This window comes from Ascidiella aspersa, chromosome 9 (genome assembly GCF_963924565.1).
Source record: "Ascidiella aspersa chromosome 9, kaAscAspe10.2, whole genome shotgun sequence".
Lineage (NCBI taxonomy): Eukaryota > Metazoa > Chordata > Ascidiacea > Phlebobranchia > Ascidiidae > Ascidiella > Ascidiella aspersa.
In genome coordinates this window covers 6,771,270-6,786,384 of record NC_139455.1, presented here as the reverse complement: position 1 = coordinate 6,786,384, position 15,115 = coordinate 6,771,270, and the positions used below count along the sequence as shown (strand labels likewise).

Here is a 15,115-nt window from a genome sequence, read left to right as displayed (position 1 = left end):
TTTGTTGCAATATAAATTAATGCCCCTGCATGCGCTTTTGCGATCCTCGACGCGGCCTGTGCGCTCTGCATGTGTATATTAGGAGCGCTTCACAATGCCTGCCGTCAGTTGACATCTTGCAGACTTTCAAAGCCGTCATACAGATTCGGCGCGGCCATTAATCATTCTAAATTGATTGTTCAAAGTCGGGCGGCGAATTTTCCAGGGTTTTCGTTTTGTATAGAGTTAAACATGGTTCTTGTTGTTCTGTTCGGGGAAAAAGTTATCTATATGCGGCGTATGTTCGTTGTCAGTGGTGTAGTAGTTGTGGTCGAAATATTAACGACCATAAACCAGTCAGTGTCTTATCACCGGCTCGACAGTGCAGTTGGTACTTGAATTCCAAGGGCGTGACACGATCGGTTGTTATGCTTACGCTAGTTTAAAGTAAATGTGACCATTTGAAATTAGTTTTGGCGATCAGATGTGCAAGCCAGTATATACGACTTTCATATACGGCGTGGTGTTTTGATCAAGATTGCTTCTGCGTTTCGTCTTGTCCCCGAGAGTACAACAGAGATTTAAAATGTTCTGAGCCCCTTTCGGTTGATGAGAATAGCAAACAAGCGTCGCGTCGGTTTTTCTCCTGCCCGTAATCCGATTGAGACAAATGCAGATGGCGATTAGATCTCAGGAGCGCGGACGAAGAAAGTAGCAAAAGGCGAGGCGCAAAAGGCCATCGTCGTCAGGGACGGCGAGAATTTATTGACTGCCGGCCCTCTTCCAATTTGACACATCACTTCGTCGTCCGCCTACTCGGCACCCTTGCCAGTCGAAAAAAAATCGACCGCACATATTTAATGGATCTCGCGGGAATTGCGCCACTGCGGTCGTAAGTAAACCGTCGTGGTTTCTGCATTTCTAGCGCTCCTTCGAGGTCTTTTTGCTGGCTGCCGAAACTCTTGCGCATCAGAAACAGCAAGGCATGTCCAGCGTCGCCCGTCGTTTACCGATAGGCGCCTGGTCATTAACCTTTTAAGCAGTAAGCTGTAGTCAGGATAAGTGCCGAGGCACTACTGTGGTATTATACCTTCAGTCCGGTTCGGAATTTACCATTTCTAGCGTCGACTGTACTAATATTGTGCATTTAACTAACGTTTCACCCTTTTGAGCAGTAGTCTTTGGTCAGGATAAGTACCGAATCAGTTCTGTAGTATTATTATACCATTAGCCCGTTACGGAATTTACATTGATAGACACCAGAGCCTTTACTTAACGTTTCACCCTTGAGCATCTAGCTAAAGCAGGAAAAATACTGGAAAGCAGTCTGACATTATATATTTAGTCTGTTCAGGAAATTAAGAAAATCTAGGCAAAATCCCTTTACCTTTCAGCAGTAACGTCACACAATATCCAGAAGTGTCTGAACAGCATTGTTGAGTAGTCAAACACAGTTGTCATGCTTTGTCAGGTCAGTCCAACTTTGACCTACTGCACTTCAGTCACATGGGATCTGCTTGTGGCGTCTCAATCACCTTGTTTTTCGTTTGCGATCTCGCCGATTTTCCAATTGGAATTGAGTTGTGGCAAAACCAACGGGAGAAAGGTTGCGTAACAGCAATCGTTGCGTAAGACTGGAGATCGAGGAGTTGCCATAAAACTTGCCAGTTTGCCAGTGTGCTGGAACGCACAGGTTTCTGGCTATAGGCAATCGTTACAGTGGATTTTTAATATTTTATGACCGCCTTATAACAGTCGGCGTCCAAATCGAGTTAAGCGAAAATCACCCGTGTACTGGATAGAGTCGTTACGATTTGAGCCAGGTAAAGGAGCGAAGGCCATATCGGTTCAAGACGCTTAACGAAAAGCAGACGCGAAATATTAATTAGGTTAGTTCGTGAGTTGTTGTAGGTCAACTGCGCGACGTCTGTTTAGGTTACTGAAGACGTTTTAGAAAGAGCATATTAGCGCAAACTACACAAACCAGTCACATATGCAGAATTCAGAAAGCACCTAAACGCCTGGGAGAAATAGGGGACCGGCAGTGTTTAAAACACTAACATATATTTAGAGCTTATTATTAATTTATATTTCTTCATGTAGCATTTATGTTGCTCGAAATATAACGCTGTAGGGAAGCTCCATGGCTTTTAAACCCATCGTTGTCCGATGGTGCAGTTTTACACGAAATGATGTTTTGAGGCGCAACTTGTTGCATACTTTGGCGACGTTCAGCTTTATCGTAAAATATAGTATTTTATTATCCATCGTTTTGACAGAATGAAATTCGCAAACGTAATCTCGTGCTAATTACCCTTAAGAGGTTCGTTAGTAATTGCTACCTAAACGTGAAATGGTAAAGCGCAGCCAGAACCAGTATTGTGTAAGCTACCAGCCAAGCAATATGCAAAGTCTAGATAACAGATAGCAACCACCCAAGGAGTAAAGGCAGCCGTCCTATTAAAGCACTAACAGCTTTTGCGTAATCCAAAACAAAACGTATTCTGCCAATACAGCAGTAAATGCTGCTCGATATTTGTCGCTGCTCTTCAAAATCTCTCGTTTTTTCAAGTGCATAGTGCAATATAGAACCAAACGGGCATTGAAATGCTGGCAGCCACGCGCCCCCACCTTTACACGGCCTGTTCACCCATCTTACCCCGCGCAAGGCGTGTATCCGGCCTTGATGCGCCCAAACGCGCCTTCATCAAAACCAAGGGCTCGCACGACGTCGTTAGCTCGCTGGAAGACGGAACAGACGAGGTATACTCTATTGGCTTTATGTGGCACAGTTTTGCTAATGTTAAACCCAACCTAAGAAACAAAGCTGCTTGTAGTAGACCATTCGTTCTCGGTACACTCTTCGTCTTCCTATATAGCTCGCTGAATGTCACTTTGTCACCCTAGCGCACGCAATCACCCTAGCACTAATCCCGTTCTTAACAAAGTTTATTATCGAGAACGCTGTGTATATATGTTAAAAAAGGTTCAGGTGAGCCATCGGTTTTCCACTTAAACAAACGTCATATACGTCAATATGAGGACTGATGGTACGTCATAGGTTACACTCCTATTTTTCGTTTGACTTTTGGTGTCTTTGAGATTACTGCTGGTGCGATATTAGTTTTCACGGCGATATCTTTCCACCTCGGAACGCCATTTTGGAGGAATGATTGCGTACCTTGTGGTGTGTAGAGTGTTTAATGGTAATGGACCGACACAAATAGTTAATCGCCTGCCGAAAAACGATTGACAAAGTCGGGCGGATTTACTATCTTGTGCACAAGACTCAAAGCTACCCTGATACGCGTTTTTATCAAAGTTATAATTATTATATACTTAGACTTCGCGATTCGAAAAGTTAAGTACGAAATATAATTTTCAGTTAAACCTTTAGCACAACTTATAAGCTATAAATGATTGGTTGAAAAGAACTATCTATACTCAATAAAGTGTTTTGTATCTGCCATTCATTTATGTGGCAATTGGACTCTTTTCATAATTATCGATTTCTCGTGTTATCTTCCAAAGAAAGAGGTCAGGTCTTGTCCGCAACAACGTCAAACATATGTGCGCTCAATAACCAGTTCTCTATTCCTATATATTCATAAAAAATGGGCATATGTTACGCGGATATGTATTTCAATCAAATTGAATAGTGAAAACGAAACATGAATAGGGATTCATTGCCATTCTTCTCTACGATTTTAATTGGATCTATTATTCAGATTTTAGTATACAGTAGATCGATTGATAGCAATAATATAAGTATAATAGACTTGCCGTATTGGAGAATACGTCGCTCGAAGCTTTGTGCATAATTTATAGCCATCAGTTGAACGCGTCTCTGTAAATTGTCAATGTCGTTTCCTAAATCCGACATTTTATTGCCGATCTGTGTTGTTACACGAAATCTTTGGCTGTTCAAATTTTGTGTTTTTTGTTCACTTTATAACCAAGCAAAACAGGCTTTAAAATTTCTGTTTAAAACGCAATCTATGCGCAAGCAAAAGAAATACATTCTTACTATAATTGATATACAAGTTTGCAATTTAAAAAATCAAGTTAAATTTAATTTCGCTGCAAGTTGGTTGAAAATATTAAACCCTCCCTTTGATTTAATACCACTAAAAACTATTTCGAAAAACACTAGTTTTTAAATCATTCACAAACAAAAAATCAATCTTAAAACCAGGGTAAACAAGGTTCAGATATTTTTTAATGAAATATATAGTTCGCCTACCATGAAATGGAAGAACATCGTCAGTTACCATAAGTAAAGTAAAATACATATTATACATAGCAAAATAATAATAAAATTAATATAAAAACAGGCTGTCAGAGGAAGACATTTTGAATGTTCGTTGCAGCCAATATTTAAAGATGGTCATCAATTGTGAAACTTTATCGAATAGCAAAAGCTATTTTCGTAATATCATTGCTGTACCGACCGCAAATTTCCGGTAAATGAATCGGGAAATTGAAAGTACAGTCACGGGAATAACGGCAAGCTCGTAGGCAGTAGACCGTGATTATTCGCGATTGTTTTCGACAATGAAAAGCATGCGCTGTGAGCGATATACGCGGTCCTCCACGTTGTAAAAGTTCGGCTTCAAGTTTTCGTTCATTTTTAAGTTTACTCTATTTTTCGTATAAGATATAGAAAACAGAAGTTGGGCATTTTCAACGGTTTAATTTATTTGACTCCAGTGTAAAAACTTACACTGGTATTCATTTTTTTTGTGAAATTCTCACTCTGCTTAGTATAGAGGCAGCTAAAGGACCAATTTTCGACTACTTTTCTGAAACTTCTTTGCGAAAAATGTGTGTGAATTGACTCTCAATGCTCAGTTCCGTTATCGAGCGTTTTAACAAAAACACAAAAAGTGGACTGAAATAGTGAAAAACCTGACAAGAAACATCGGCCCAAGCGTGGCGGCAAAAGAAAATAATCTCTTCGCATAAAAGCTTTTCTTTGTCGTTTTAATGTGGACCGGTTCCCTTAAAAAGCATCCGACTTAAACGGTGTTGCCACCTTTTTCCAGGAGCTGGTTGGAAACAACCCGGAGCAGCGCAACTGGAAAGGAATGATGATCGCGCTGCTCGTGATTCTGGCCGTTTGCGGATTCGTTGTGCTCGCCGTCGTTCTGCTATCCTCAGGTAAACTCTCGTCTACAGACCAGTCGTTTGGCAATTCGCACGTTTAACGGTACTGGTGAGACAAGTTGTATTGGCAAAGTTGACATGCCTTTCCACAACTGTACTAATACAATTGGAATAATGTAGTAACGCAAAAATCAAAAATTAAAAATGTCAAATCGTTTGTTTTTCAACTTGATAATCCGAAAGGGCTAAAGTGGCTGCCGTCATTGCATTACACTGTGAACAGCTTTAGTCTTAAGTTAAAGCTATAAATATAAAACTCGTCTCAGCAATAATAAGAGTTTAAAGGAATCTGGCAAATAATTTTTATAAGCCTGTTTCTCAAACACTATAATATTAAGTTTATCTCGGTGGATCTTGTAAGATCAATTAATCGTATCTATTTTGTGTACTAGGTTTGTTTCGTCGCATTATAACTGGCTTCATGTATAGCATTTTTTGAGGTTTTAAGTTATTTGTGGATCCAAGCCTCGTTACACGGAATACTTTTCGATCCGTTACTTATACGCGAACTGTTATCTACGTTTGAACGTGTGTATGATGATGAGCCCGTGTAATTGCAGACGAATCTGTGATGATGCACCCCACGGTCGACCTCAATGACATAGTCGACAAGGCCTGGGAGAGCAAACTTTTCAGCGCCGCAAAGTGGATGAGCGGGGCCCTAATCTGGAAAGATGAAAAGGGCGATCTTATGAAGCTGACGTCACCCGAAAGCGAAGCAAAAATCATCCTGGCCAACGAAAAAATGGTAAGTTAATTTTAATGTGCTGAACGTTTGGTTTTGACTTAGTAGTAGGGTTTGACGTTTTCTATATTATTACTTTTAACGTTATTAACATTTATTTAGAACAGCATGAGTACTGACGTTATTGCTCTGCTCAGCTAAAGTCCTGTCTTATTTTATAATATAATATAAGACTGTATTTGTAATTTGTATATTTTATGACTAACCAAACAAATTAGCGAATATTCTTGCACTTTAACATTTAAACCTACCTTCCTTAATATACATTGTTTTCTCTGATCAGTCCAATGGTTTGTATGGCGCGCTTACATCAAGTAAAAAATTGTCGAATCCAATTTCGAAACGCGAGAAAGTTAAGCTGTTTCTACGACCAATTTGCATAATGCTTTGAATCCGTTTATCTCGGCATATCTGTGTGTTAATTATGCACGAAGCCCATTAATATTGGAATCGGTTGGCGGAAAATAATTATTTTGATCCGGTCTTTTAAGGTTGCTATTTTGAATGGCGGCTAAAGCAACACATCAAACGTGGGTTTTTGAAGACATTTTTCTATAACAACACATTCGACCGTAGACTGCACCGACTACCTATAAAATTTGACTAACAAGTGTTAAGACTACTTAATCAAATTTAAGACTAAAAATTGTACATATCGATCACATTATCCTGGTGTTCATACTAATATAATTAGATTTACAATGTGCGCAATTTTACTGCCTTTGGTGTTTGTTGCAGTAAGATTAAATGTTAAAGCTTTTAGTCAATACCAAACTAGGGATTTGCTATACATCGTATATTCAGATACCGACACACGATATTTCAGACAAAATACTGTCTTCTCTTCATGCACAGTGTACCAACTTGAAATCAACATGTTAACCAATTTATTTTGGGGTGATTTTTGTTTCAGTCCGACTACGCAATAAGCAGCTACGACGTGTCGGCCGATTTCAGGTTCGCCCTTCTCTCCTACAACCAGCAGAAGGTCACCGCGAGACAATACAACGCTTCCTACTTCATCTACGACACGAAGCACAAGTAACAATGTCAAATTTCGTCGCATATTTCTCGGCCGTTTTGAGTTTCTTATGTGTTGGAATTAGTGTTTCGAACCAAAAGGTTGCAATTCTTAAAAACCAATAGTCCCTTTAATTCAAGCTCGTATTTACGATTTTTATTATTTATGTAGAAAATTACAAGCCATTATTCTCTCGCCAATATAAACTGCAAGTTTTATGTTAAAGTCGTTTAAATGGCTTCTAGTTTTTATATTCGTGCTACGTGGCTGGTATCCCTATCGGGAAGAAGGCATTGCTATATGTTGCGTTTCGTGATATTTTTTAGTTAAATTGGACGAGTTAATCAATTGTAATAATTTAGCCATTAGTTGGACTTAACTTGAAATTGACTTGCTCTATTTATGACTTGACTTGCTCTCATTAACCCTTTAATGGGACTTGACTTCACTTTACTTAGACTCAAGTTCCGTTAAAAATGACTTGACTTGGACTTGAGTCAAACGACTTGTTTACCATACTGTCACACTGTTTCCGCACACAACATCTAAACGACCCTCAAAGTTATTACAGCGTTAGGGGATCGATCGGCACATGCATAAAAACACGTTTTCAAAGCGAAAAGCAACGAGCCTGTCGAAAATCGCGACACCGCGGGCCACTCGCGAACGGACATCGTCGTCCGAAAATGAATTATTCAGTGCACGCAATTGGATGTCCATCTTGTATTTCCTTCCTCGATCAATAGACCGCCGGACCGTTCCTTGGCGCTGATGGCCTTATTTCCTCAGGAATCAATATACGGTCCCTCCTTTTGTGATTTAAATTGATGCAAATCGCACGCACATTCGCATCTCTGGTGGAAATCACCAGCACAATTTAAAACGCATTTAAAATGAGGCAGCCGCGTTCATTTTTTTGCAAAACATCCATCGTAAACGGTTTAGGGGAGATTTTCGGCCCCGTTTCCTTTGTATGTGTTAAATTCAGCTAACTGACGGCTGTTTATTGACATCCTGTTTGGTGTTGGTACGGGCAAACAACGGTTTCGGTAAACAGAACCTGTCATTGATTCAACTTTTTTATGCATTCGATATTCACGTAATATGCGTAATGCATGCTGGCAAGGATGTTTGATAGCTTACATTCAATGCCGATACCGATGCTCAACATTTTAGACAAAAAGTATCACAATCCGATCCTACACCCAATGACGTAATTCCTTTGCTGATACAAGCGAAACATATGAAATATTGTTAAAGGTCTTTTTCCCAGGTTCTCAAGCCGAAATTTGCTTTAGGGTTGGGAAGTTGGGTTACCTAGAGTTGCAAACCTATTACTTTTTAAAACATTTTTTTTTCAATAGAATCGCTTCGTTAATATCGAAAATCATGAAATTCCTCTTTTTATTTGGTATCAGGTGTACCGATACTAGCACTTGGCATCAGGTACCGGTTCTGATTCGATGATACCGGATATCCCTATATGCTGGATTGCTGGTATACCGTTTTTATTACAAAACTGCGTTACTTGCGCCAGTGCTTTATCCAGCGGTTTCCCAAATTTTGGACTTGCAACTTTTTGGTATTTAAATGAAACACTTGCGGTCTCTTAAAACTACTTAGCGGTCAACCAAATCAAACCTTTAAATCCTGCTTGCCACCAAACTGTTCTTCCTACTGATTTACGTCAGCACCATGTATCCTTCACGATACGCAGTTTGACATCAAATATTCAGAAAGAAGAACCCGCATCGCATTAAGTCCTAAACAATGGTCAAAGCGTAGCAATCGATCAGTAGACAGTGAACCTATTTGACCCTCCTTATTGTTATCTATATGCGTTCAGTTAGCATGTATATATAGGCCTGATTCGAGGAAAATATCGACCTGTTTCGCAGTATAGTGTCAGCAATCCCTATTATTAAACTGCTGTATAGGAAAATCTTTATAAAATGAAATCATTTTTATGATTTCTTCAAATTATAAAACACTCTAAAAATGTCTTGAAATTTAGTACAATCAGGTACCTTCCACGTTATTTACATATCGGAAAAATCCCAGAACTATATTTATAAACTCTATAAATATCCTGAAATTTATTACAGTACCAGATATTCCGCAAGTTTATTGAGCACCGATAAATCAGCAGAAATCCCCGAAGTCTCACGAGAACCTCTAGTTGTCTCATTAATTATTCGTTCGAATTGTGAATATCGTTTTCGGGAAGTCTTGACCTTCGTCGAGTAAATCTAAAATTATTCGCATGCCAAAGGCGAAACAAAGGCTTTAAATAGCCCTTCTTAACCTGGGGTAAATTTACCCCAGGGGATAAATTTCATCGTTTTGGTAAATCCAAGGATAGGCATTCAAGCTCTGAATATTCTGATTCGTTTCTTTAACTAACCTATGCGAAGCGGCTTCTCTGCATTGCTTACTATTAAATCTAAAGAACGAAACCGACTTAAATCTGATATTCGTTGTGCACTACCTACTACTTTCTAAGACATTGAAAAAACTCGTTGCCAAAACGCAAGGGCAGCCGTCGCACTGAATATAACTGCTGTAACTTGTTACTTACGTTTTTTTTATTAAATGAGCACCACTTTATATATTGAGCATAAATCTGATATTCATCTTTGTTAATAGGGTAAAACATACAAAAAGGTAAAGAACCCCTTCTTTAAAATATATACGGCTTTCTTCGCAGCAAACCAAGGCAGCTGATTCACAACAACTCGAAAGCCGGGTTCCAGTTTGCCGGCTTCGGGCCAAATCGCACCCAATTAATTTACATCGTCGGAGGCGACATCTTCTACCGCAAGAGCGTACATGCCGAGTCACAAGCGTTGACCGGTAACGGGATTCCAGGACAGGTCACCAACGGGATAGCCGACTGGCTTTACGAAGGTGTGGTGCTTTTATTTGCTGTTTGTCATCGTACGACGTTTAGAGCACATGTGCTTAATGCCATGCCCAAACGCCACGGCTATAGATTCTTTAACTGCAGCATAAGCTCTTTGAATGTGTTCAATCTTTGTAATTAGCCGTGTAATTCTAAATAGGGTAATCAGGTAAACCTTAAATATGCTCGGCGCACTTTTCTTTGTCTTTCATAAGGGCCAAGTTTGGTTTTTATTTTTAAGGCTATTTATTCATTTTAGATGCCTCGTTGTGCTCATGAATTTTTTTTATTACGTTTTACTCTGTCTGTGACTGTTTTTTACACCTGATTTGACAGGTGTTTGTTTGTATATCCTCTGTGTCCTTGACACCGATTATACTTAAGAGATGACCCGTCAACGTGAATTGTAAATTTAAAATGTCTTAAAGAGGCCAACGGTCTGCATAAGTTCCGAAATCAAACATAATATTCTATTTGCTAAGTGCAAATCAAGAGTTGTGGCTAGTTGGTTTGTGGAAACATTGATTTCCGCGCCCCTCCCGCCGATCAATTTCCTTGGCGGAGATGGGCGAAAGCCCATTGATCGACCATCAGTCAAATCAATGCCGCAAGTCAGAAGTGCGCCCAAGGTCCCAAAACTTCAAAAAAGCATGAGTTTCGAATTGCTTTCTGTCCCTCGGGAAGCCATAAAGGCTCGCCGTTGCGCAAAACGCGGCCTGACGGATAATAATAATAACAACTGTAACGGCAACAATGACTTCATATTCGAAGTCTGCCGGTCTGCGATCGTAATCCCAAATTAAAATAACTTTGCCAAGGAGTGTTTCGAAGGTTATAAAGAATCAGGTTTTCACAACTAAAATTTCGTTTTGTTTCGCGTGCACCCAAATATGTAAAGTTGAGCACCCTAAAAATGTACGCTTTGTGATGAGAAGATTTACAATGTGCTGTATACAACGTCAACAGTCTACACTGTGTCTTTGATATTCGTTCCTATATTTGTAGCAATTACTATTTTTCACTTTCAAGGATGAGCGACTGACGCAGTGTCTATAGGCTCGTATTTCAATATGCAAGAATCAAAGATTAAAGTCTTAGTATATCAAGCTGCCTTTTTTATTGTAGAAGAAATCTTGAAGACGCACATTGCCCACTGGTGGTCTCCAAGTGGCCGCTACTTGGCCTTCGCCACTTTCGACGACTCCCTTGTACCCCAACAAGAGATGACGTCATACGTCGCAGGGAGAAAGTCCCTGGTGTACCCAGCTATCGAATCGTTGAGATACGCAAAGGTACGTTTTATCAAGTCGAGCCGATTTGGACGTTGCAAGACCACAAAATAGAAGGTTGTCGGAAAGGTGTTTAATTAAAAGCGTGAAAAATATTTCTCTTCGAAGGCGTAAAACATTGAATGGATTAGGCGTTTTTGTGACAATTAATGGCTTTAAACGTTTTGTTACACGTGTTACTTCATTTTACATTATTTATAAAAGTAATCGTTATAAGTTTGTTACAATCCACTTTTTTTTCAGCCTGGCTACCACAATCCAACCGTGACGATGCACGTGGTTGACCTTATAACCTTGAACAAGGTCACTCTGGTGCGGCCCCTAGTTGACAGGTTAGTTGTTAAATGTAAAAGTAAACAAGTCGTTTTTAAGAGGGGTTTAAAGGTTGTACGTTTCCTATTTGAACTTTTTTATGGCACAAAGCACGTTTAACAAATAGTGATTTTTAGCTGGTTATAAAAGCATTTTGGGCTACGAATGCGTTCAATATTAAAAAAAAATGATTATGTCTAGCTTCGTTTTGCTTGTCAATTGCCACCTGTCGCTGAGATAACATTCGAACTGCGTTAGAACTCATTTTTATTATTTTTTTTACAAACAACAATTCAGGAGTGCTACTTTATGACGTGGGTCAATTAAAGGATAAGAGTTATTGTCCATTCTACTAATGATGTGTCTCAAAACCTTTCTTATGACATCACACAGAGAGCGCCTAGACACCCTCCAGGCAGTCACGTGGATGCGAAATGACGAAGCCCTGTTGATCACGTGGTCCAACCGCACGCAGACCGTTAGTGTGACGCAACAATGCTACCCAACCATGAGCACGTGCGTGGATGACATTCTCAAGGTCAAGTCCTCTCTAGAGACCCCTGGCGGATGGATTCCGAACCTGGTAAGTCGTTGCTTTTTGCTCTAATTACCTTAAAATTTAGTACACTTTTGTCATGCAATGTAGCAGCGGACTTTTCGATAAGGGCAGGTTTGCTATGCAAATTAAATCGTTTTCTAAACATCTGTAGATGGCAATAATACTAAATTGCCAGAGTACTGCATTGGTTGGATTGCTGGACATAAGCTTTTTAAAACCTAAAAGTTTCATACTGGTTTAAAAATAAGATGGTGTAGTCAACTATATACTCACTATAAGGCTTAAAACTCGTATGCAACTAGACTGTCGATTGGTATGTTAATCATAAACCACTAACACCTCTTACACAGAATGAACCTTACCTGACAACTGACCATCCCGGGGTATTCTTCTACATTGCTCCGTATAACCACGGCAACAACGGGCGGTACAGACACATTCTAATGGTCAACTACACAATGGTAAGCCGGTTTGGGAGCGTCGGGTTAATTTATCAACGCGTAGTTGCTCTCAGCATTTTAAGGCTGCCACAAAAATGTTGCAGGAATCTTGATATTTGCGCGGTTTGCATAATATTGACAAGTTAATCTTTAAAAAATCAGCAAGGGACCTGCTAAGCAAAATCTTATTTGTATGAAGTAACTGGTTTTACAATATTCGCTCTTCCCAGATCCAATACAAAGGCTTATATTTGATAGAGAAGCTATTTACAAATTAAAAAAAGTTGTTTGTTTTTTGTTAAATGTTCAAAAATTGTCTCGTACAATTGCAATGTACTACCCTAAACTGTCAATCGGCCAAAAGCCTACAACACCCGGTATTCCCAGGCGGTCACCCATCCAAGTACTAACCGGGCCCGACGTTGCTTAACTTCCCAGATCGGACGAGATGGGGTGGATTCAACGTGGTATGGTCGTAGGCGTAGGTGCCTGTTCACGCTTAGCCTTTATAGCGCAGGCTTCGAGCGTCTGGCTTTGTGACGACATAACGGCTAAATGCGTAGCTTTAACAAACCCCTTCGCCTACGACCATACCACGTTGAATCCACCCCATCTCGTCCGATCTGGGAAGTTAAGCAACGTCGGGCCCGGTTAGTACTTGGATGGGTGACCGCCTGGGAATACCGGGTGTTGTAGGCTTTTGAGCATTTTTATGTTCTGATTGAAGCAGGTTATGTACCTTCGGATTTTTTAAACTGTAAAGTCTTTCACAAGTATTGAATAAAACCTATACCCATCACTTAGTTTTGGTAATTAGCAGTTTTATCTGGGCAATTAAGGCCGATTCGGTGCTTCAGTTAAATGTTTATGGTAAAGTCATTGTTGCCTTTTTTACAAATAGTTTTACTTCTTAACCTCATACAATGGAAATTCGAAACCATGAAAACCATAACTTCGTTGCATTGTCTGTGTGGGCAAGTTTGTTTTTACATATAACGAGAAAAAAAAACTTTTCGCCGTAGAAACCTCCCTTCCAGCGATTTCTCACCGACGGCCTCTGGGAGGTCAGCAAGCTGCTTCACTATGACGTCACAAAGCGCCTCGTCTATTACGTCAGCAACGAGGCGGACGAACGCGAGCGCCACGTCTATGCGGTGTCGGTGGGCGCCCGGCCCCTACGAAAGTGCCTGACTTGTCCGGACGGGAACCGGGACCTTTGCGGTGCCACCGAGAAAGGTCCGGCGCCGGTTTGGGCCGAGCCCTGCCTCTACTACGACGCCAAGTTTGGAGAATCGTCGAGCTGGTTGTTATTGCACTGTTTGGGTGAGTTGCTTCGAGAACTGGGTTTTGCGTACGAGCTATAGGGATGTCGGGTGATATTGGGATAGGAACCAACACCCTAATACAGGTTGTAATAGGCCTTTTACTACGCGTCCAGTGCCTATCGGATAACTAAGTATTATATTCACGTTTCAGGCATTTCTTGCGATCCGTTTTCAACCTTTTAAAGGCTTTTCGCATCACATTTTTAAATTCGAAACTTCAAGTTAGGTTTGAATTTGAAACAATGTTTCTTGATTCTGAACTGACACCTGGCTTTTGACTTGACTTTTGACAAAAATGACTGGGGTACATGAAGTGTTGTTGTTAAATGTCCATCATAAGGGATTGCAAAGAACCATTGTTTTAAACCAGCGGTTTCCAAACTGGGGTCCGCGGACCAAATGGGATCCGTACGGCATTTTCGGAGGGTCCGCAAGGAGAATTAGTCTTTTAAGTGCCTAAACATTAGTCTATGTTTTAAACATTATCTGCCATCTTTATTGTCTTTAGTTATGCTTTATTATTCGATAATATAGCGTGTTTTATGATGTCTATTGTGATATCATATAGCATCTATTATGCTGTACTACCTGCTATCAGCGAATCGTTCGCATTAGTTAGAACAGGGTGGTCCAAGCCCAGCTGCAATTTTAGCCAAATATATCTGGCTAATTAAACCTTTTTGCGCGAAATGATAACATCTCGTTTACGCGAACATTCTACGCTTATAAAATGCAGTCTTCTAATTAAAATTTTTGTCAAGTACGCAAATTTTTCGAGCTTCGCGCACACCGGTTTTCCCAGTCTCATAACATTCGATTTTATTTGCGCACAAGTACGACAACAGAAGAAAGTTTCTGGAGCGTATCTGTCTTTCCATGTTACTTTGTGACGTTATCATTAAACATTTCATGCCTCGACCAAACGAAAAACGTTGATCCGCTTCTGGTACGCATTTATTTATTCTACTTTATGTGGCCCGCAAAGAATATGCAAGAAATATTGTGGCCCGCGATGCCGTCAACCGTGGACCACCCTGAGTTGGAAGGTTGTTACATTAGAAAGAACCGTGACTGCACTAGTGTATTACAGGAAATATGGGTCGACTGACCCTTGAAATTTTATAGGGCCGCGAAATATCAAAATAATTGCAATGGGTCCGCCAGGCAAATTTTTTAGAAAAGTTTGGGAACCGCTGTTCTAAACTAACAAAAACAAGCAAAGTCGTTATTTGCGGAACGAAATCGCAATTCGAATTATGCGAAATCCATATTTTACTGTATACTTAACATAAGACATTTTTTTTGCACGTAAAACGACTGTAGAACGATTTTCTGCGGTTAGTATCCTGCCATTTTTCTGGGTAAAGCCGAATTTGT

The 15,115-nt window shown here is 40.1% G+C and overlaps 1 protein-coding gene and 2 non-coding genes across 4 annotated transcripts in view; 2 read left to right on the top strand and 1 right to left on the bottom strand.

Moving 5' to 3' along the window:
* LOC146132104 (inactive dipeptidyl peptidase 10-like) overlaps nucleotides 1–15,115 on the top strand; it is a 34,704-nt gene that overhangs the window by 13,295 nt on the left and 6,294 nt on the right. For both annotated transcript variants that reach the window (XM_083396758.1, XM_083396757.1), the window contains exons 2-10: nucleotides 5,025–5,139; nucleotides 5,706–5,893; nucleotides 6,804–6,931; nucleotides 9,619–9,818; nucleotides 10,939–11,105; nucleotides 11,346–11,434; nucleotides 11,808–11,997; nucleotides 12,324–12,434; nucleotides 13,436–13,736. In XM_083396758.1, coding sequence (XP_083252884.1) covers nucleotides 5,025–5,139; nucleotides 5,706–5,893; nucleotides 6,804–6,931; nucleotides 9,619–9,818; nucleotides 10,939–11,105; nucleotides 11,346–11,434; nucleotides 11,808–11,997; nucleotides 12,324–12,434; nucleotides 13,436–13,736 — 1,489 coding nt within the window. The remainder of the gene's footprint in view (nucleotides 1–5,024; nucleotides 5,140–5,705; nucleotides 5,894–6,803; nucleotides 6,932–9,618; nucleotides 9,819–10,938; nucleotides 11,106–11,345; nucleotides 11,435–11,807; nucleotides 11,998–12,323; nucleotides 12,435–13,435; nucleotides 13,737–15,115) is intronic.
* On the bottom strand, nucleotides 12,776–12,894 carry LOC146132110 (5S ribosomal RNA). The gene has a single exon (XR_014501709.1). It is a non-coding gene; the product is annotated as a 5S ribosomal RNA (ribosomal RNA).
* LOC146132109 (5S ribosomal RNA) lies at nucleotides 12,994–13,112 on the top strand. The gene has a single exon (XR_014501708.1). It is a non-coding gene; the product is annotated as a 5S ribosomal RNA (ribosomal RNA).